The 23,458-nt window shown below is 40.3% G+C and overlaps 3 protein-coding genes across 3 annotated transcripts; 2 read left to right on the top strand and 1 right to left on the bottom strand.

Moving 5' to 3' along the window:
* The first annotated feature begins 932 nt into the window (after window positions 1-932).
* Window positions 933-4,860, top strand: LOC311014990 (uncharacterized protein). The gene is made up of 9 exons (XM_084011973.1): window positions 933-1,135; window positions 1,512-1,671; window positions 2,320-2,639; window positions 2,720-2,782; window positions 3,326-3,394; window positions 3,535-3,862; window positions 3,982-4,141; window positions 4,226-4,312; window positions 4,416-4,860. Exons 3-6 carry the CDS (start codon window positions 2,342-2,344, stop codon window positions 3,585-3,587), a joined length of 483 nt encoding a protein of 160 aa, XP_083868099.1. The 5' UTR covers window positions 933-1,135; window positions 1,512-1,671; window positions 2,320-2,341; the 3' UTR covers window positions 3,588-3,862; window positions 3,982-4,141; window positions 4,226-4,312; window positions 4,416-4,860.
* Window positions 4,861-6,399: 1,539 nt separating this feature from the next.
* Window positions 6,400-10,188, top strand: pdzk1ip1 (PDZK1 interacting protein 1). Its single transcript, XM_084011526.1, has 4 exons — window positions 6,400-6,601; window positions 8,455-8,581; window positions 9,090-9,176; window positions 9,523-10,188. Exons 1-4 carry the CDS (start codon window positions 6,535-6,537, stop codon window positions 9,593-9,595), a joined length of 354 nt encoding a protein of 117 aa, XP_083867652.1. The 5' UTR covers window positions 6,400-6,534; the 3' UTR covers window positions 9,596-10,188.
* Window positions 10,189-10,712: 524 nt separating this feature from the next.
* Window positions 10,713-21,721, bottom strand: LOC311014730 (prohibitin-2-like). The gene is made up of 10 exons (XM_084011499.1): window positions 21,568-21,721; window positions 18,912-19,044; window positions 18,375-18,459; window positions 16,206-16,285; window positions 15,110-15,294; window positions 14,789-14,918; window positions 13,520-13,623; window positions 12,781-12,858; window positions 12,548-12,627; window positions 10,713-11,173 (listed from the first exon to the last, which is right to left on the bottom strand). Exons 1-10 carry the CDS (start codon window positions 21,586-21,588, stop codon window positions 11,155-11,157), a joined length of 915 nt encoding a protein of 304 aa, XP_083867625.1. The 5' UTR covers window positions 21,589-21,721; the 3' UTR covers window positions 10,713-11,154.
* Window positions 21,722-23,458: the final 1,737 nt, after the last annotated feature.

A 23,458-nucleotide genomic window follows, 5' to 3' on the forward strand; every position in this document is an offset into this window, starting at 1 on the left:
AATTCAGTTCTGGGAAAGGTGAAAATGTTTCTTGAATGTGCGGGTGTAGATGTAAGTGGGGGTATGCATGTTTTCCTTTGAGTATGATAATTAGAGGGCATAACGAGCAGTATTGTTATGTCAAGGCAGTATTGTGTGACTATATGGCTTGTGATTGGGATGCAGGTTTCATTTAGCATGATAAGTAGAGACCATAAGGCTAAGCCATTTACAAATTTACATTTACATTAAGGGCATTTAGCAGATGCTTTTGTCCAAAGCAACTTACAATAAGCAGACAGTATTGTCAAAACATTTCTTCCCTGAGCACTTGGTCCACCAACCTATCTTTTCCTTCAGGTTATGTACTACAATATAAAAAGCATATTTATACATGTTAATTAATTGATATTTTATTTTCAGAATGCCACCAGCAAGGAGTGAGCCGTGATACAGTGTGCAGGATGTGATTGATATAATCCAAACTGGTGAGAGTGAAGTTGAAATGTTGCTGATGAGGGTGATGAAGACTCAGACGGAGATGTCTGTCAACAAAGAAAACCAAACACCCATGGACTGTCCAGCTGATAATTATGTGGACATCGAGCCAAAAACAAACACACCATGCCCGTGACAGGTATCGCTGGCTGAAAAAGATGTTATCAGTCCCAACACTGATTTTGAAAAGAAAAAGAGGAATGAAGAAGTTGCTAGAAAAAGCTTTATATTGTTTTTTTAATTTTTTTTGTAATAAATGACTTCATACAAAATATGACTATAGGTTTTTCTATATTTGGGTCTTACAGGGTTAATACACACTCACACATAAAAGTAAGGGTAGAATACAGAGTAAAGTATGTTAAATATGAAAGGAATATTTATCTGTAATATCAAATGCAAGTGTGCCTTTAAGATTGCGTCGCGCGTGTGTGACGTCAAGAGAACGCGCCTGTTGGTTGTAAACAAAGAAGACGATGGTTTGCTAGAGTGTGTACATGTAGTCAAAAGAAGGGTGTCGTGGCACACTCAGAAGTTTTATATGCTTATTTTACAACGTTTCGGCTTACGCCTTCATCAAGGCCAAATAAATAGAAGCATTTTGAAGTTGTGCCACGACACTTTACTTGTACGTCTACCGCCGTGATCACCGCACAAGGTGAGTTTACGATCGACAAACGTTTTGCCCATGCAGAACATTAATACGGTTGTTTGTCTTTAAGTGATAGACGGAACATTTGTATAACTGGACTCAACAAAATTGGTCTGTCGATTCTGAAATCATTTGTAATAGCTTGCTAGCTCGAACCATGATGCCATATCTGCCTGTCTCTTTGAACAAAGTTACACGCTGTACCATTATATATGGTAGCCTACGTTTAAAGGTTGAAAAAACGAAATATAGTTATAGAAATATAGTTTTTAGTGCATGAGTGGGATCATAGTCAGTAATATAGAATCTTTGATAACACGTAAAGTCGGAGCTAGCAACGACCTCTCTAGTTTGAATTGACTCTAGAATACTGATTGGCCAGGTACGTCGCGGGGTGTGTCCAGCACAAACGCTCCTCATTGGCTGGAAGAAATGCATAAGTGGACTCAGGTGGCTACGTAGTGAATCATACCCGGAAGACTTGAATGCAGAGCGGCTTTACTAGACTCCTACTTCTACTTCTACGATTCACTTGCGGAAAGGTAAGGTGCAACTAACTTTATCATCGTGGTTGTGTAAGTGTTGTAACGCACGGGGTTTGAGTAGCTAATGCAAAGTCCTTTTCCTCGCAGACAAAGCGTTGTTTTTGATGCATTCTGTTTTAAGAAAGTTTAGTTGGCCATTGAATACGTTAAAAGACAATTCTCTAAATGAAATCAGGGTGTGTTAGTACATCATTGCGAGTTCAAACGATTGCAGGGATTCGTTTTTTTACGGCATCCGAATGTAACTTGCTTTCAGCGCAAACCGATGACCTTCTAATGCTAGTTTAGAAGTATAGTTGTGGGGTCGCCGGGTAAAGTCAGAAATAGCATTTTTTTGGGGTTACATGATATTGTAATGCACAGAGTTTTGGTAGTGCCAATCCTTTCGTTCTTATTGTGGCATCCTGTGTCTGAGAAGGCCTGGAATATGTACTACTGCGCGCTGAGTCGTTCAGTGGATTCGTCTGGATGCAGATTTTCTTGACCCACAGAAAATGCCTAATGCCTAATTTTTGTTTGTGGGATAATTTAAATATAACGTATGGTAAGTATAAGGTGGCAGGTGTGTGTTGTTAACTATAAAGCACTGGGCGAAACACTGTATGATTTTAATTTGTTGTATGATTTTTCTTTTCATTGCAACAGGTAAGCATTGTATTAGCATACAATGAGTTCACAGAGGTTGGCCAGACAGGACTACACAAAGCGATGGAAGAGGGCGCAACGAGAGGTGAAAAGGGTAACAGCGGCTGTGCGAGCAGAGATGCGTGCCGAGCAGGAGGCGCGAGATGCAGCGCGGGCAGAGCAGGCTGTACAAGAAGCAGCGTGGCTACACCGACATCATCAACAGCTACAACGGGCAGAGGAGTTCATGGCATTACTAACAAGTTCTGTCAGCAGCGCGGAGGAGGACAGCAGCAGTGATGACGTGGAAATTAGGAAATGTTCCTTCGCCTCTAGTGATGGTAAGATCTCTTCAGTACAGACTACATTATTTTCACAATTCAATGTTCGTTCCCAATCGATACACGTTCTTTCTCTCCAGATGATTCCGCTCCACCGGCAGCAAAGCAGCCCAGGACTGTGGGTATGTCTGGAAACCCTGTGGGTAAGTTAACAGTTCTCTGGAGGTGTGTTTTTAAGAATCGATCTTTACATCAAAATATCGATTCCAAGTCCAATTTTACAAGAAATATGACACAAATTTTACAGAAGTTAAAAGAAACCTGTGGTCAATATTTGTGTTGGATATGGAACTACTTTTCCTCCTGTCTGACTTGGCCACGCTCTGCAGCTCCTGCACTCATTGCACGCATTTTGTGTGCATGTTTTTTTTAAATGTGATTTGCACATATTTTCAGTTGACTTGTTAATTTGCACAGATCGCCTTTTATTGCCTCTTATTAAAGAGAAAACAAAGTTTGATATTTGGCAGCTTGTTTAATTCACATACAGAGGTATAAAATATATTTTTCATAATCACATTCACAAGTTTTCATTGTAAAAGTCATCATTTTCATATACGGTATGTATCGGGATACTAGCCTTGGTATCACCTGGTATTGGATCGAAAGGAAAATAGTGGTATAGCACATCCCTAGTACAGACTACATTCTGACACAATTCAAAGGTCTTCTTTCTTTCTTTCCAGATGATGCCACTCCAACAACAAGAGGGCCTTTTTCAGGTCAGCAGAGTTCTCTGCCTACACCACCGTCATGTAAGGGTTTTTTTTGTCTGATGTATTAGGATAGGTTCATGTTTTGCAAATACCATGTAATTTTCCATTTACAGTCCGAATACAAATTCCTAACCAAGAAGCCGAAAACCAACATTTTCTTTTCTTGTCAAAAACTTCAGCAGTGACTCATGACGGAGAGGAATGGGCCTCAATCGTGGCCACGAGTAAGTAAAGTAAGTACTTTATACACACTTAAGGTGTTCACATAGGAAAATATATAATGTATAAAATTTAAATTAATTCCATCACAAATGTCAAACACACACTGGCCGCCTGATGAGGAGGATTGATGCTTTGGAGGATACGATCAAAGCCCTGATCTCAAGACCACACTCACCTCAGCCTCCTCTGCTTCAGGAAGATCTCTTATTGGCACCCTGCAGAACACTTAACGAGCTAGAGGAGTTGGACAGGAGTCTGGCTCAACAAGACCAGAGGAACAAAATGGTAATTAATTGGCCATAATCCTGTATAAAATTAAATTCTCATTATAACCGTACTGATTTGGCTTATAAAATTAGATTGTATAAGCTCTCCACATTCATTTTAATTGTGTTTCTTTACAGCAACATTTCCTTGGAACATTTGGAGGGGCAAGTGCAGGGGATGCCATTCGACGTATATTACAGCGAGTGGCAACAAACGATGTCTTGTCCCAGTACAGCCTGAAGGGGAGAAGGGCCAAAAAGTCCTTCCAGGAACTGGCGCTGTGCAAGATTATAACGGGTAAGTGTATATTGTTCACATCAGTTTTATGCTAAGCTTGACTGATGAGATTTAGATGTGTAACTTTTTTACTTCTACCTGTAGCGATTGTGTGAAGAACTTCCCTGGCCAGACAGAAGCCAAGGTCGAGGAGTGCATTGCGCAAGCGCTCAAGTTTGCTCCACACAGACGGTAAATCAAACTGTCTCTGAAATGTCTTGGTTGGTGGTCGGATGTTTCTTGTGCTTTTGTGAACTTCTTGTGTTTAAACCTATTTTCGCTTTTTTCTTTTTAGGTCAACTGGTCAGCAAAACTGAGGCCCCGTTTAGACGAGGACGCTTGCCGGTGAAAACTACAATTTTTTTTTACCAAGACGCAAAAATCTGAAACCACCCTCCAGAGTGGAAAAGTTATTCCGCTGTGCACTGGCAAAACATAAAACTCTGCTAGAACTGTCATTGAACTGCTCACGCCCTGCAACATTCTGCTCAGATCTGGACTCATCATGGAAACGTAGCTTCGTAGTTCTTTTTTTTTTCAGATCGTTTTTTTTTTAATTTATTTTTTAATTGTATTATTGGCTTTATATTGTTATATCTTTTCTATTTTGTTGTCTTTTTAAACTTGTATTTTATTTTTTTGTATTAAACGTTCAAGTCCTGCCAAATGTGCCTGTTTCATTCATCACTGTCAATATTCTCAAGTAAATAGTTGTCATATGCAACCAAAATCTTACAAACTACAGACAATACAACGTTAGGGGAACATTGAGAGAACCAACATTATAACTAACAAGGTTAGGGGAACGTTGAGAGAACGTTGAGAGAACTAACATTATAACTAACAAGGTTAGGGGAACGTTGAGAGAACCAACATTATAACTAACAAGGTTAGGGGAACATTGAGAGAACCAACATTATAACTAACAAGGTTAGGCGAACTAACAAAAAAAAGTAACATACAGGGAACATTAGTGGAACCAAAGGCTTACGTAACTAGAATGTTAGTTAAGAAATTAATTCAGTTGTGACCGGAGTTCATGTACATTTTTACCTACATAAACCAGACATTGTAAATATACAGTAAACATCTGGTTTCATTACATTAGGTTTCTGGAATCCTCATATACTTACCAAAATATGGCTGAATAGAAATGTAAACAGGTTAGGGTGCTTTTAATAACCTATTAACACAATTTAGCCATATTTTGGAAAAAGATATGAGTATCATCACATATAGCATTCAGATGGACAGAGGAGAGGAGGATTCTGCTCCTGGGAATCCAACCTGACGACAGCTGCTGTTCACTGTGAAGACAACGGGTGAGTATTTGATTCTTGAATGATACATTTTCAGTGAAATGTTCCTTTAAAATGAGTGAGGTACTTAAGACGGCGTATTAAAAAAAACGGAGCCAAGAGAGGTGGGCAATATTCTGAGATTAAAAGTCACAAATTTGCTAGTTTTAAAGTGGCAAATTTGCGACTTTAAAACTAGCAAATTTGCGAGTTTTAAAGTCGCAAATTTGCTAGTTTATTACGATGCTAACAACCGGCATTTATGCTAGCTAACTTCCCATGAATGTAGCTTTTATCTTTCTAATTAATCCATCCTGTGTGTCAATGCTTTGCTAAAGTCCTTAGGGTGATGGCTCTTGATGGTTTAGCATATCGCTAACTCAATGAAAGAAGGCCCCAAATTATTTTAGGTGAAACTTACTTTATAAAAGGTATTTAGCTGTTTTTATTTACAGTTGATTATCCAAAACAATGCTTAAACGGATCAGCAATCAAACAAAATCAGACTCTTTGTAACTAAGATTTAAATAAAACATCATGTATTTAAAGGGTCATTGTTGACTTTGGAAATTGTAAGTTATGTAAAAAAATAAAAAAAAATAACACAATTAAGATATAACATATGTGTGGAATATGAGTATTCAGCTTACACTTTGAGTTGGTTTATTAAAATGACTATAAAGTATTTAATTATACCGTATTATTTGCAAGGTTGTTTAAATGTACATTAATTACATGAAGACATTTATATTACTTATATTTTTTCTCTGGCTTAAGTGGCATGTTAACTATCTATTAGACAACAAATAAATAAAACCTTCAGGTACGGTGATTATTAAGGCAACAGTGCGACAGACACCAGCTCTACCTGAGAGAAAACAGAAACGTGATTGGGCAACAAGCACAGGAAGCAGATAGAAGCTTTGCCTGTGAGTCAGAGTTTGTATTGTGAGTTTGAGTTAAACATTAACCGAACACCTGAACCACTGATCTACACTCCGCACCTCGTTTCACACTCAGAGTTTGAAGTTTTAAGTCGACGTCTGAAGCTTCAGGTTTAATACTTGTTGTGATTCTTTACAGTTTTTGTTTTTTCTTCAGAGTGGAGAAGCAGAGATGAGGAAACTTTGTGCCGTGATTTCCTGTTTGTTGCTGAGTGTTGGCATGGTGACGGCCCAGAGAGGTAAGCGCTGTTCCAACTGTACAGTCAGTAACTATAAAGACACGGTTATATAATATAACCGTGTCCATATAACCATAATATAACTTATATTAGCTATACGAGTCGTGCAAGTACTCAAACAGTCAGTTAATACAATGAAAAGATGTTAGTTAGGGGTTTCAGAGATCTATCCAGTTTCACTATCGGTCAATCAGCATATTACTTTCATTTGTAACACGTTTCTCTATAAAATGTCTGAAAGTACTGAAATTATTATTTGTCCCAAACTCTATATATATATATATATATATATATATATATATATATATATATATATATATATTCAGTTTACTATCATCACCAGTGGAAGAAGTACCCAGATCATGTAAAAGTAGTAATACCACAGTGTATAAATACTCTGTGACTAGTAAAAGTCTTGCATTTAAAATGTTACTAAAGTTAAACTACAAAAGTATTATTATATATCAAAATATTGTTAAAATAACAAGTACAAGTACTCATACAGAATGGCCCATTTCAGAATAATGTAGACTGTTATTGATTGGAATTATTGATGCATTAATGTGTTCATCACTTTTTTGCAGCTGCACCTTAAAATAGTAGTACTTGGGTAAATGTACTTTCTACCACAGATATGTGACAAAGAATTTAAGGAGCTGAAACCAACAATTGTTTTTTTACTTGTTTTTTTTTTCAACTTCTTTTGGACTTATTGTAAGTAATTAGTGATAAGGATAAGAAGTGTACAAGGAAGTAACTTTTATTTCCTTAGGTCATATAAAGGAGTTCACTTCTCTCTGACTAAACCTCACATTTACTCAAGTCTTGTACTTAAGTTCAAATGTGGTACTTTTAATGAGTATTAAAAATTAGCCTCTCTCTATTTTCTATTTCAATACATTGGGTGGGTGTAGCCCACCGGATTCCCGCAGGCAGCTTAGCCTCAGACTGGGAGGGTCTGACCCTCATCCCAACGCCTTCACACTCTGCATACATCCCCGGTGTGCACTGCAGGTCATGTACTGAAGGAGCCAACACAACCACATTATGCACAAAAAGCAGGGATGCAATTCTGAGTTCCCCAAACAGTTCACCCTCACTACACACTCGGGTTTAGCAAGTCTGTCCAACAGCCTCCGCATCTGATCCAACTCACTACCAGCCGGTGATCAGTCTACAGCTCTGCTCTTCGCTCTACCCGAGTGTCCAAGACATATAGCCCAAGATCTGATGATATGACCACAAAGTCGATCATCAAGTGTGTTCTAGTACCAAGTACACTAATGAATCCCCCTATGCTCGAACATGATGGCCAATCCATGACTAGCACAGAAGTCCAGCACCACTTGGGTTCAGATCAGGCGGGCCGTTCATCCCTCTCCAGGTTGATTACCCACGTGCTTTGAAGATCCAAGCTGCTATTTGGTGCAAATGCCCACACATCAGTCAGAAACTTCCTCTCAACGACTTGCAGACGCATTGAGACGACCCTCTCGTTCTACGGGGGAAACTCCAACATCTTGGCACTCGAGTCCAGCCCCTCTCCTGGAGTTTGGGTCCAGAACTGGTGCCATGCGTGGAGGTGATTTAACTTTATCTAGTACAAATCTAGTACTGGTACAAGTCCACCTCCTGCACCAGCTCTGGCTCCTTCCCCACCAGAGAGGTGCCTCAGCACGCCGGGTACCCACCCTTGCTTACCACCTGGTTTACATAGCAACCGACCCGATGTCCCTGCAGTTTGTGGGTCTACAGGGCGGCGGCTTCAAGATAGCAGTTTATTTAAAAAATATATAAAACAACAGCGTTCCACACAGTTTGGCTGACCTATGACCTCTGCGTATGTGTTGCAGCTCAAAGTCAGTTAAATGATCGTCTGCTGCCTCAGTGGCTCACCGGCATCATCGCTGTTGCTGCCTTCCTCTTCCTCGCCTTCGTCAGCCTCCTGGTGAAGAAAGCCTGGTGTGAGGGGCCAAGCGGGTCAGTCAGAGCTTTTGATAAACTTTTTCAATATTTTATTTTCTTAATTAATTTTGACAGGAATGACAAGACAAGGATATCAAAGTGACAGAATTTAGATCCAAATTGCAGGTTTCCTGAAATATATTTGTCTAAATGTAATTATTAAAAATGTAATAAAAGAAAATTCAATAATTGATGAACGAATCATCAACTACAACTTTTAATTATTGCTAATTTGTTAGTAACAGTTTGTAACCTAGATTTTTAGAAACTTCTCTATCACTAGAAATGAGTACAATACTTTGAGATACTTTTACTTTACTTAAGTATTTTTTATTTATTTTCTGCTACTTTATTGTAAATTACTACTAAAGTTTACAATTAATCAATTAACCACCATTACTACTACTACTACTATACGACTATTAATTGTTTAGTAGTAAATCAGATTCTCTTAATTTTCTGATATTTCATGAAAAACAAAATGTTTAATAAAGCTGTCCAATTAAAGTGAATCTGTCTGCAGGAAGAAGATCACTGTTGAGTCGGTGAAGGAAATTGAAGTAGCCATGACCGATGGAAACACCTACGAGAGCAGTCTGGACATGTTCAGGTAGGAACAACTAAATAAAGATTATTTGTTCCTCCCTCTTGGATCAGCTGGAAATTATCACAAAACAAACCATACACATTAATGCAGAAGTAATATTAATAAACCTCAGAAATAATACTGAAACACTCTTAGAGAACATTTTACTGCACAATGAGTACTTTTACTTTTCATACTTTGAGTCTGTTTTACTGATAATACTTTCCCCAAAGGTTTTGAAGGCAGGATATTTACTTGTAGTGGAGTATTTTCACAGTGTAGCATTGGTACTTTTACTTCAGTTAAGGATCCGAGTACCTGCTCCAACACTGATGACTAAGTTTTAATATTAAAGTGTTTTGTCCATCAGGAGCGGAGAAAACGCAAACGCTTATGAAAACCTGGTGATCGACAACATTGATGACAGGGTTACGGCCATGTGACCGTGCTGTACTGATGCTATTGGCTGTCTGAGCGTCATCCTCACCAGCTCTGGACACAGACACACAAACATCACACACACACGTGGGAGGAAATTCATATATCATGTTGAATTTACTGTGAGTGTTTGATCATTTCAAATAATTTAGCAGAAAGTGTAATGATATTAAATGGGTTATGAATGTTGTTTTTTTGGATCTGAGGCTTTAATTGATCAATATATTAGGTACTGTGTTTGCATATTTTTCAGTCAACTCAAGAGATTCAGAGCAACACATGAGGAAAAGCTGTCTCTCTTGTGATCTTTGTGCCGATTAATAAGTTATCTTTTTAAAACAACTGCTGTGTCGGCTCTCATTACTGATCAATGGAAGAATGACCTGCGATTAATAATTAAACACTCTGACGGTAAAGTAGGATTTTACGAAAAACAGTAGGTTCGTGTGTCTGAAACATCAGGACAGTCAAGCGTCTGTGGTTAGTTCATGTGTCTGTAATAACAGTGGGACAGTTAAGCGTCTGTGGTTAGTTCATGTGTCTGTAATAACAGTGGGACAGTTAAGCGTCTGTGGTTAGTTCATGTGTCTGTAATAACAGTGGGACAGTTAAGCGTCTGTGGTTAGTTCATGTGTCTGTAATAACAGTGGGACAGTCAAGCGTCTGTGGTTAGTTCATGTGTCTGTAATAACAGTGGGACAGTCAAGCGTCTGTGGTTAGTTCATGTGTCTGTAATAACAGCGGGAAAGTCAAGCGTCTGTGGTTAGTTCATGTGTCTGTAATAACTGTGGGACAGTCAAGCGTCTGTGGTTAGTTCATGTGTCTGTAATAACTGTGGGACAGTCAAGCGTCTGTGGTTAGTTCATGTGTCTGTAATAACTGTGGGACAGTCAACCATCTAATTTGTCGCTGCAGTTCCTCGAGAGTTCAGATCCTATAGTTAACACTGACCTCTCACACTGAAGAGAACACAAACAGATTAACATGTAAGAGACTCCAGTAAGGTAGATTATGTTCTCTTTACATTTAAATCCGACACCGTGGTGTAGTGGTCTTTTGATCCAACTTGAACAATGTGGCTGTCTTTAAGTCAAATTCAGATATAAATGAAAGGAGAAAGTGTACTCATAATAAAAGTTTATTATCAGATAAATTAGGTTGTATTAAGTTTGTTTACTGCATGAATCAACACCAACAAACGCCTGTAACAGCAGCTTCAGGTTGATGCTGCAGCGATGTCTCACACCTCATCTGACCCATCAGCTCAGAAGAAACTGATCTGCTTAATATTTACAAGTATGGTTGCATTCATTCTTATTAACATACTTATAATTTGATTCGTGTACGTTCAATTTTACCAACACGTCTGTTACAGATTTTTTCATTGCGAAGCAGAAATGAGATCACTGTCAAACCTCTGGAGTAATACGGGCCACTAAATGTAAAAGACGTTAAAAAAAAAAAAAACAACAACACAAACTAAAAGAAATGGATTCTTGCTTGTCGTCCAGAGTCATGTATGCGGATTCTCCATGTTCACATTCAGTTCTGCTGCCGTTCTTCATCAATGCTTTTGAATCAAGCTGAAAAACAACAGCACACTTCATTAGGTAGGTCAAAGGTCATCGGGTCCACATGATCAGGTGTAGACGTGCACCAGCCGAGACGTCGGCGCTGGCGACTCCACCACCTGTGTGCCACTCTTTACCCAGGTAGCACCTCTTCAATGTTCACATTCTGGGTGTCTTTAAAATTTCTGAGGGCTGTTGTACGTTGCTGCACCACGCCGATCATCTGCTGCCGTAAAACGCCAGACAGTTGTGTTTACACCAAAAGCTAATTTTGCATACAAAGTGAATGCAAAGACGCAAATAGATGCAAATTTACGGCAGGCGTCGCAAATGACTCGATGCAACTGAGGCAAATACACAAATTTCTTTAGCCTACTAAGTAGAGAATAAATCCAAACTCCCAAAACAAGCATTTTAAAAGTGAATAGATACAAAGTGAATGCAGCGTAGTGAAATCCACAAGCACCTCTGGGCGATGTTATCAGTCAGGACAGCGTTTGGTATCCCGGCGTATCTGGGATTTCACCAGGTGTACAAAGCAGCAATAGTGTTTATTTCAGCCACAATGGATGAAACATTGTTGGTGTCTAAATGGAGGTAAGCCCCGCCTCCTCTCCAGAGCATCTAGCGTGACTGATGCGAATAAACACTTTGTCTCGTGTGACTACACAATAGTGTCGTTGCCATCTTGGATTTTTTGCAACCAGCGAACAGAATTGACCATATTTGAGCGGCGGAGGAGCGACGGGTGGATCTGATGGACACAAGCAACAGAGCGGCACCTCAAGTAGCAACCTTACTGGATCTGGATCCATCTGGATTCAGGTGTGAAGCTGCTAATAATTCAAGGCTTCACAGCCAAGTTGTGCAAGAAATAGCACAAGTAATGCTATTAATAAATAATTAATAAGTAATTGTAAGTAATAGCTAATTACATTGATAGTGACGCCATGCTGTATTGAAGAAGACTTGAAACTAGAGATTGAGACCATAAACATGTTTACTGAAATAATAAATCAAGTAGGAATTCAGTCATGTTCTCATAGACTTCAATACAATCAGACTTCTTTTCGCAACCAGAGGAGTCTCCCCCTGATGGCCAGCAGAGAGAATGCAAGTTTAAGGCACATCAGTGTTGGTTTCATTTTTCAGAACTGGAGGTTGATACCTGATCACTGAGCAAAACCAGACTGGACTTCATTTTTTTTATCAGTTGATAGTTGTTTTACCTCGTTATAGGAGGTTTTCAGGAAGATTTTAACTTTAAAACTAATTTAACACGTTGGTCCTGTGCCTTTAAATATGGTCAGATACCTGCATGTTTCATTATATTCTTAATATTTCACCAAAATATATGTATGTGTGTGTGTGTGTGTGTATACCTACTTCTCAAAATATGCCTGGTCTTGTAGGTTCAAAACTAAACTGTCAGCATTGAGGTACACCTTGTTCTGAGACGTTGACACCTGGAAACAGACACAACAGCCATCATCATCATAATTATCATCATCATCATCGTCACCATTGTGCTATTCTGGGATCAGTAATATTAAAACAAAATGAAGATCTGTTGCGTTCCATTTAAATGCTGTAAATGAAAGATAAACAACAGTACTGACCGTCTTTGCGATGTTCTGTGCTGCTCTTATTCTCCTCAGCTTCAGGTAACCTGGGTTCTTAGTGACTGCTAGTCCCAGCTGACACACACACAGATTCACACACAGATTCACACACAGATTCACACACAGATTCACACACAGAGAGACATACAGTTAAGTCAGTACTGTTACAGGCTCTCTCTTCTTGTTCCTGATCCAGGATCAGTGGCGGTCCTTCCTCCATATTTAATAGAGACTGGAGGAGAAGGAGCTCTCTCTGTTCCAGTCATTTATTTGCCAACGCTGCCCGTTTTATTTTTTCATTCTTTTCATTTTCTTTGTGGATGGAGGTCTGCTAGTCCAGTTTTCATGACTTTAATCCTTGCTAGGTTATTTATTGTTGTGGATATTTTCCTCCCTCTTTTTTCTTTCTTTTAGACTCCAGATTCCCATAGTTTTGTTAATTGGTGTCCTTTACATACAGTATGTTGTGGGTCACAAGCTTGAGCCAAATGTTTTTTTGTTGTGGCCTAAAAATGTGCTTTCATACAACATGACCAGAAATGTAATGCAACGTTGACCATGACAGATTACTTTCCAGTCTTTTTCAGATACTGTATCTTAAGATACTTAAGATACAAACTCCAGCTGAATCAAGTTCAAATAAAAACACAGAAGGTCCCTCGTTCGGGTACAACTCCTGAGGTGGAGCAATGTTGTTTCCATAGTGACAAGTTTCCAACAGTGAGCAGCAGGTTACCATTTTGGCAGCTTCAGCCTCTCCCTCAGCTTGGATGATCTTCTGTTTCTGATCCTGTAAGGCTTTCTCCACATAGAACTGGGCTCTCTGGGCCTCCTGCTGGGCTAAACACACACACACACACACACACACACACTTTTACTGAGGAAATTCTTCTTGGTACTAGTTCAATGAATTTCAAGAGTAAAACATAACAAATAGCAACATTACTTCTGTGAACACTGACAAGATGATACAGCCGATGAATAAGCTGAGAAAAAAGCAGCAGCTGACGGTACAGAGAATCAAAAACGTTCCTTCACATCAATGTCTCTTAATATTTTGACATTTATTGCCTTCAGATGAGGTGGTGCTCTTTTTTATTCTTTTCTTACTACTGACATCATGTACTCGTGTTCCTTTAAAAAGGAATGTTCACAATGCACCTTGCGTTTACCACATTATTGCAATTCTTTATCATCAGGCTGCCCCAATAAGTCTCTTCACACTCTCCACTTAATCCAGAATACTGCAGTCCGTGTACTGACAAAATAATCAGAAAATATAGCATAAAACTCCTCTATTAGCTTCTCTAAACTGGCTCCTTGTAAAACCCACCCTCCTCACCTCCAAAGCTCTAAAGGGTCAGGCACCATTTTATCTTAAAGAGCTTGTAGCACCCTATTACCCGACTTGAACACTGTGCTCCCAGAATGCAGGGTTACAGGTGGTTCCAAGAGTCTCCGAAACAAGAACAGAACAGCTATCAAGAACAGCTATCACGCTCGCCTCCAGTGGAACCAGCCCTCAGTTTCAAGGTCAAGGTCTTAAAGTCATCTTAGTATCTAGATGAATTCATTAATTGGTAGCAATCGGTCCATCACAAGGTAGCCCCGCCCTAAAGCATTCCCTGCTTTATGGTCTACTTGAATCTAATTTACTAAATTAACAGTCTAAACACCAAAGTCTGTAAAAACTATATCATTACAAATGATCTGTTTATAATACACATTTATCTCCTCCTGACTGAAACAAGACCTTTTAAGAACGGTTGATTATGGAGAGTGAGCGTGTTGATCATTGATCAATAACACACTTTTCATCACAAAGACAAACGTGTGATAATCTGTTGGCTCAATCAGACAGAAGCTTCAGCCAATGAACCCTTTTTCATTTGAGTCCGCTGTGATGATAATCTGAAGCTTTCCTTTATCTTAACATTCGTGAAATATTACAACAAAAAACGGTGTGAGACCACCGAAGGACCATTGTAGGCAAACTGAACCTTACCAACTTGCTTGGCCTCCACAGCAGCGGTGTACTGGTTGCTGAAGCTCAGCTCCGTGATGGCCACGTCGTCGAGAATGATGTTGAAGTCTTTGGCTCTGTCATACAGCTCCCTTCGAACCAGCAGGGACACCTAGACCACAACACAGACCATCAACATCCAAATCCTGACTCGCAACATCACACACTGGACTCTACTAGTATAGTTATATTCTGAGGTGTTTGGACACATGACATCATCGTGATGAAGCTGACCTCGTTGTAGCTGTGATTTTAGCTGTGCATTAGTTTGAGTGGCGTGTGAGGCCGGAGTGACGACGGTACCTGTGCTCTCTGTGTGATGAGCTGCGAGGCGTTAAACTTTGCAACTACAGACTTGAGGACCTCGTTGACGATGGATGGCAGGACTTTCTCATCGTAGTCCTTCCCCAGCTGTTGGTACATGATGGGCAGGTTGGATGCCAGTGGTCTGGACAACACACGCACTGCTATGTTCACCATCTGCAGATCTAAACAGATATTACACACTTGTTTAAGTCTCTTATACTAAACAGTTTGACTTGTTTAAATGAACAGTGAGCAGCAGCTCTCAAACTCTCAATCTCATTTCAACCTGTCGTCCTGCAACAACTCAAGTCTCACAGGATTTCAGAGCGAGACTTGAGTTGAGCGAGACTTGCTTGTACATCGCTAATGTGGTCTGACTCAGAGAATAACAATTAGAGCCATTTATTGGCTAAAATAAGCACTTTTAGTGGACATAATTTAGAATGTTATAGTTGCCCCGTTTGATTAGATTGTAACCATGTGTCTTGACTACGGGCTGTATGCACCATTCCTTTACACACATTTAAAACCAAAGCGTCCGCCCCCCAGAGCTGCCACATCCTCCCTTGCCGGAGAAGTCCCTGTTGGCAGGGAGGGCGGAACAAAACAAGGGCTGTCCCCTCATCTCTGCCACCCAGAACACAAGCCAATTAAGAAACTAAGGAAACGTACACGGACCACACAGACAGTGGAACAGTAAACACACGGATGGGTGTAGTAAACTACAGGCCAACAGCACATCAAGTGAACATTATAAGATTCGCTCATTCGCAGAGGTTTTCTTGCCCTGCTGTTTGTTAGGAGTTGCCCTTTTTCTATGCTCCCTGTAGTAGAGGGTAAATGCTCCTTATTTGTTTGGAGCAGGTGGCTATGTGTTACACAGTCCACCTTTATAGTCTGAATGACTTTCAGAAGAATCTCAATATGCAACACAGTTTTCATCCCTGCAGGTTATTGTTGTTATTCTGGGAGCACGTTCAGCGTCATATTTATGTTTTTACCAGGACACATTCAGGTGGCAGCAGAACATTACTATTACAAATGAGTATAGTATCGATCATCATAAAAAGCAGAGCGGTTGTGCGTGTGCTACCTTTGCTGCCAGTCAAAGAGGAGATCTTCCTGGGTTTGGCTCTGATGTCATAGATGATAGGGTACTGGAACCACGGGATCCTGCAACACAGACACTGATGTCACAGCACAGCTAGTGGTTTAGTGGATTCATTTCAGTTACTAACAGACCACAACACAACACCTAATCTCTGAGTGATCAACCCATCTGATCTGAGTGGGCCACATGGGGGGCGACCGCTCTGGTCCTCTACTCAGGCATCGATTTCACTGAATATATGTTGAAAAATAAAACCAGACAGAAACGACTTCAGGGACGTGAGTTCATTCATTGTCAGGTAACAGGCTCCAGAGAGAAAAACCTGCTGCTCTGCCAATGACAACTGTGTGTCTTTATTAGTATTAGTGAACATGTGTTTGGACTAGAGCATGACACGGGAGTGGATTTTCACTCCCGTCCCATCCCACTCCCAGAGAAAAAATCCCATCCCATCCCAATCCCGGGCCGCGTAAAAAAAAAATCCCATCCCGTCCCACTCCTGTAGAATGACTCCCGCTCCCATCCAACTCCCATCCAACTCCCATCCAACTCCCATCCAACTCCCATCCAACTCCCATCCAACTCCCATCCAACTCCGTTTTTTTTTTGTTTTTTCCATCACATTCAACTCGCATGAATCTATGCAATATTTGCGACTTCCCAATAAAGTCAGTTAATCTCACCGATGGATCATTGTGTCGGACTTTAGTCTGTAGCTCTCGCTTCCCGGCTTCATCGCCTCTACCTCCCTCCGTGCATTTAACTTCCGGTAGTGGCCGGCCCGGCCGGAAGTCAAAGCACTGTTGGATGTGTAGTTCTATTGACTTGCTAACGCAAGTCAAAATAGTTTTGGCTCACTGAAAGATGACTACAAAAATGGACGTGTCTGTCCTTTTGGTTGTTTAACACGGCTGAAAATCATCATCTATTAATGGCGTTCCCGCTCCTGCCCGCTCCCGTTGATTTTTATTCCCATCCCGTCCCAATCACGGGATTAATAAAATTTTGACTCCCATCCCGCGGGAATCCCACGGGAATCACGTGACCCGCGGGAATTCCCGAAAAATGTCATGCTCTAGTTTGGACACAAACTATCGAATTCTCTCCAGCTGTTAGATCAGACTGACAGCTGCTGAACAGCTGATCCAACTATGAGGAAAAGCTTCTTCCCACAGGCAGTCAACTCCACATACCCCCTCCACCCCCTTCCCCTCGTGGAGTAAGTACATTTTATTTATATTTTTATCTTAATTTGCTTTGTATATTTTGTATATTTGTGAGTGCTGCTAAATGGTGTTTCATTGTCCTAATAATGACAATAAAGATATAGTGAGTAAAACGTGGATGCAACTTAAGAGACATGGGATACACCCATGTCTTACCTACAGCAGATGGAGTAGGAGAGAAAGGCTGGAGGACCAGCACGGGATCAAAGCAGTGACCTGCAGCGGTCAGAGGGGAGCAGCAAAATGTGTTTTAGACACCTAAAAGAAGGCGTATGCTATATTTAGAATATTTTGACCACTTTATATGCCGCCAGACAGCCCTTTCTGACAGGAACTGAAACGTATCTATGTTGTGTTCAAAGCCACCGTGGTAGTGACGACACAGGTGGAGCTGAGGTGGGACCAGGTGATGTAGCAGAGGAGACAGCTCGTGACCTGAGACGACATCCACCTGTCACTCAAAGAGGTCTGCCCAAAATAATGCCTGAGCTTAAAGGTTGAGTAGGTGATTCTATTCAGAACTACAGTTTTGGGGACTTCCATCCTGGCTTCTCTTGCTGCAATATCGCTGCTGCAGCAAACCCTCAACAGATCATTTTCAGTCTATTTTTGATGAGAAAAAACACAAAAATCTAGATGAGTGGAGTATCCACTTTTCCAATTCTGTAATACCATGATACAATACATTCACCACATACAAACTCTACTATACAAGGACCAATGACGGTTGGTAGGATATCAAGTGGGCTCAAGGAGAGTTTGATGTGTCCTAACTGAGGCTGAAACATCATCTAAGGAAACAGGACATAATTCAGAAAGTCAACAGCAGTCACTGTGAGAGAAGATTGATAAGTCAAAGAGACAACATAGTAGTGTAGCCTGGACAGACAACAGACTGACCAATAGAGTGACTGAGACTTCCTACCTTAAGTGAAGCCCCTCAGCCAGAACAGTGTCCATCTGCATCCCTCCGATCCTGTTGAAGATGACGGCTCTGTGACCTCCCTCCACTGCACAAACACACACAATATGCCATAATGTATTTACATCAGAACACCGTAACTCAAGACAATCTAACTAACAAAAAGCCAGTAGTTGCTCGTACGAGGCCGCCATAGTAAGCATCACCATGTATATGATACACAGCAACTTTTGCTTTTGGTTGAAGAGTCATGTAAATATGCAAGACAGGCAAAATTTCATCTTTCATTTTTGTTTTGATCCGCTCGAGCTAATCGGATTTCCGACGCTCATTTAAATCGTCACACGGTGACTCCTCTTTCCGTGATTACGGCGGAATATTCTGTGTCAAATGGCCTACTGTGACTGTGGTGACACTGTGGTGTCACGGTGGCTGTAGTGACAAAGTGATTCTGGATCTGCGGACATGAACCATCTGCCTGTCTCAGTAGAAGTGTGTGTGTGTGTGTGTGTGTGTGTGTGTGTGTGTGTGCGTGTGTACCTGTGTAGGTGGATTCTTTAATGCCATATGCCAAAGCACCAGCTCCAAGTAGAAGCTTCACTCCTAATCCTGCCCCTCTGCCACCAGAAGAAGACATCCGACCTGCCAGATCCCGCAGGTGCTGGACAAAGCGCTACAGTATCAAGAGAGTAACAGAGACAAAATTAAAGTTTTTTTTTTTTTTACTACTCGCACACATGGAACAGAAAGTTTCACTCAGAGAGTTTTGGCAGTGAACCAGTTGTCAGCTGTTGCATGCTAGTTGCTCTAACTCGGTTAGCCAGGTTAATCAGCTTAATGGTTCACGTTTTGCGTCAACCGGTATGCTGAGTCGGTTTCATACGATCACACACTGCAATTATTTAATTTCACCTAAATGTGTTCAATGAAACATAAAGAGACTGGAGAATGAGTCTTTCTCCTCACGGCATTCAGGCTCCTCCCACTGCAGATTCACACTGAGCCAAATAACAACTAATAATATAGTGTTTATTAATGCATACATGTGACCTCACTCGATCGTACACAAAACAGAATCATAGGTCAGGTGATGGTCTGTCCGAAGATAATTTGAATAGGTCTAATTCACCGAGTCGTGGAATCGGGCGTCAGCAGCAAATAAGTCTTTCCTTGCGTCATCTGTCCCAGTAGCAAAAATACGTAACCTATGCTCTTACCAAGGCTAAGAACGACTGCTGCTGCAACACAAACCGCATAATCAACCAACATTTCTGCATGCCAATAGCAGCAGCTGAATTAAGTGAATGATCCTGGTCCTTAATGTTAAAAGCATCACTGTTGTGTAAGACAGGAATTTGAGGATCAGAAATTATTTCAGGTTTTTACAGAGTCAAAAAACTGGGTGATCTTCAGTCCTTATTAGAAAGAACTACATTAATTTCCCTGTCCCTTTATAACACACTGCAGTAACTGCTCATTTGCAACATTTCAGGTCTCCTCACTCTTTGGGGGGCAGATGTTCAACTGGTATGTCATCATCAAGGGTGTCTCAATTCCCTCATTTATGTTGGGAGAAATGAGGACTAGATTACATTTAGTTCATATTAACTGGATCCATGCTAACTGTAGTTCTGAATAATAAACCAAAGCACATAATTTGAATTCCCTTTGAACCTGTACCATGGATCCAGAGGAGAGTGTGCCAGATGTTTGAATTAAATATTGGTTTCTATAAGACTGAAAATCCTTTCAACATGAACATTGCTAAATTATTTCTACACACACGTAACCTGGATTATGAGATAATTCATTTTAATAAATGCCATATATAATTAAATATTTGCTGACTTAAGTGTCAGCACTAATTGACGGATGTGTTCATGGTATAAGCTCAGAGTTTTTGATGAATGTGCAGATGGTTAATTAACGGGAAACAGGTAGAATTCGATATTTTACATTCATATGTTGGAGGACATCAATACACCCCTATAAGAAATGGAAGTAGACATCATGACATCACCGATTGGTTTGTGGACTATGGTTTTGAAGTGTCGAGTTTGGTATTTTGGATCTGGATCCATCTGGCTTCTGGTGTGAAACTAGTTGAAACTAACTTGTTAACAAAGTTAGTTTCATAAATCAAGTTTACTTGACTTTAACAGCATTGGTAGCGAGGTAGAGACCTGTCAATCACCAGGTAGCCCCGCCCTAAAGCATACCTCCTTTATGGTCTATTAATTTGACTCTAAATGGACCATAGTTTACTAAATGAACATCATACTGTATTGGAAAGATTTGAAACTAGAGATTGAGACCATAAACTCATGTTGACAATGTTAACTGAGATAATAAAACTAGTGAGAACTTGGGTCATTTTCTGGACGACTTCTATACAATCAGAGATCTTTTTACAACCAGAGGAGTCGCCCCCTGATGGCCATCAGAGAGAATGCAAGTTTAAGGCACTTCAGTTTTGGCTTCACCTTTCAGAACCAGAGGATGCTCCCTGGTATGGATGCTCCCTGGTATGGATGCTCCCTGGTATGGATGCAGTTAACACCTGCAGACCTGATTAGGCTCTGCTGTTGCTTCAGTGGACCGTTTAAAGCAGAGGACTAGGTCTAGGTCCAATGTCCCCCTTACACGCCTTGAGGGTTCAGGACTGTCCCACTGTGGATCCAGCAGGGATACATGTCCCCATTTACAGGAGTGGACTCGCCTTAAAACGGAGCCAGCTGAAGAAGCGACGGACAAGTCAATTATAAGACCCATCAGGGTCCGATTAGTAACGCCAATGTGCTCTATAGAGGACGTTTAAAGTATTCACTACCATTACAAGTGATCCAGCTGAATATGAAAGGACACCGTTGATACCACAACAGAGACCGGACGTGTCCTCTGCGTAGTGGTTAGTTAGCTGGCGGACATCAACAGTCCCGTCGGGTCTGTTTGTTAAGATTAGCGGTTCGTACGCTAGCAGAACAGTGACCTAAAGTTAACCTAACGTTAACCTTACGTTAACCTAACATGCTAACTGGCGTGCTGTTCGCTAACCGCGGGCTGTTAACGTTAACGTCAACGGTAGCTCATGATCAGGCCGTTTAGGTAGACACCTTAGTAACGTTACACGATAAACCAGTCTCTCGGCATCATATAGAACTAATTCATTAAAACATTTGTTTTTTCAAAGACTTACATTCGGCTCCTTGCTCGCCATGCTGCTGTACGTCAATCTCCAAGGTCGGGACCGCGATGTCTACTGGGACATGTAGTTCGACAGAGGCGGAAGCAACGTCCGGCAGGTTGAATTGTTCGCTGAATTACACTTTTGATGTCTGTGAATTTAAAAGATTTCCTTTTCAAGGCAGGAAAGTCTCCGTTTGTCGTAGTATAATTTAGCTTGGTGTGAAACCGTTCAGTGGACTACATCTCTCGTCTCACACAATATACGTCATCAACCCCAACGATATCAAGTCGAATTCGCCTAACTATTACGTCACAATACTCTTTTAGGCTACAGCATTATGACACTCTGAATTACAGTAACTACTACTTAAATGGCTTATTTAATTTCATAAAATAAATATACAAATGTCCATTGGGTGGTAATTTGCGTGAGAAATAAAAATAACAATCTATTTATACTCATTAAATTAACCAGAAAAACGTGATCACTGCAAGAGGTTTCCACTGTATTTTATATATTATGGTCGTTTAAAATAAATAAACACAAACACTTCAACACTAAAAGAGTAATAGCATGTTATTTTATATCCATTATTACTAATCATAACAGCTTATGTGGCGTTTACTTCCTCCAGGTGATCCTCAACTTCACAACTGCTGAAGTGTTTTACGTTGTTTCACGTCTTCTGTCCTCAGGAAAAAACCCATCCTGGTTCTAAAATCAGATGCTGTCTTCTAAGAATCTAAGAAAGCTAAACCTGCTGTGCCTTAACTGATGCTTAAAGACATATTAGTCACAATGTATAATAATATTATGATGGCAAATTTCAGTAAAATATGGTTCTAAGCTCAAACCATGAAAGGCTTATTGGTTGAGAAATGGAAGAGGCCTATTTCCAGTAACCATGAATCAACTGTTATAACTTTCTCCACAGTGCTGTGTCTGTAAACCAATCACTTATCAGTTATCGTGAGCTGGTGACTTTATGATTAATCAGTAATGGAGGCCAGTCACCTGTAAATTACAGCCACCTGAGGCAAAAACCCACACCATTCTTCAAATGTTTAATATACACTTGTGGTGAATTTCTATCTTCGATAAAGGCTTGTGTATTTCTGTACCATCTACACCATGAATACTGAATACCATCTGACTTTGTGGTGAATATTTCTATACCTCTGACACCAGACCCGACATGCTTACAAAGGTGGTGGCAGCACTATACATTAAAACCTTTAACAACTTAAGTGTATTACAATATAAAACTGTAGGGTCCATAAGGCTGAGTGTTTTAGTTTACTCATTGTGATACTGTGTCATCACAATTATCAGTGAACAATCATTTTACAGTAGAAAAATCTACCAACTTGTTGTATAATGAAACCAAATGGACCCAGATCCAGTAAGGTTGAGAAATAGTTTGCTATATTTACTTTTTCAAATGTTCCAAATTAATAAATACAAAAAATGGAAACAAAATGCCCATCACTATCCACTCATTATCAATACAATTCCATCAGTATCTATCTGTACAAAAGTAATGATTATTATTATAAATAAGATATGGCATAGCATTTGTTTTCATGAAGGTTTAAATGTTGCTACCACATAGAATTGTGGGGCGCTGTTATCCACTTTCCTTTGGTAAAGGATGGTCCAGTGTTTCTATACTAAAGGAGATAAGAAAGCAATATTGAATCCAAGTTACATTCCCTTAATGCCCAAATGGCCAACCACTACCGACACCTTGTGGTTGAATGTGTAATAGCACCTCGTCATTACAATGACTTTTGTGTTTTACGATTCATTTGTATGGTTACTTAGCTGAAATTGAATGTGTCCTTCCCTTTACAGATGTTACTCAGCTGTGTCCATGTTGATAGAGACGTGCTGTCACGTT

This window comes from Eutrigla gurnardus, assembly GCF_963514095.1.
Source record: "Eutrigla gurnardus genome assembly, chromosome: 6".
NCBI classification, from domain to species: Eukaryota; Metazoa; Chordata; class Actinopteri; order Perciformes; family Triglidae; genus Eutrigla; species Eutrigla gurnardus.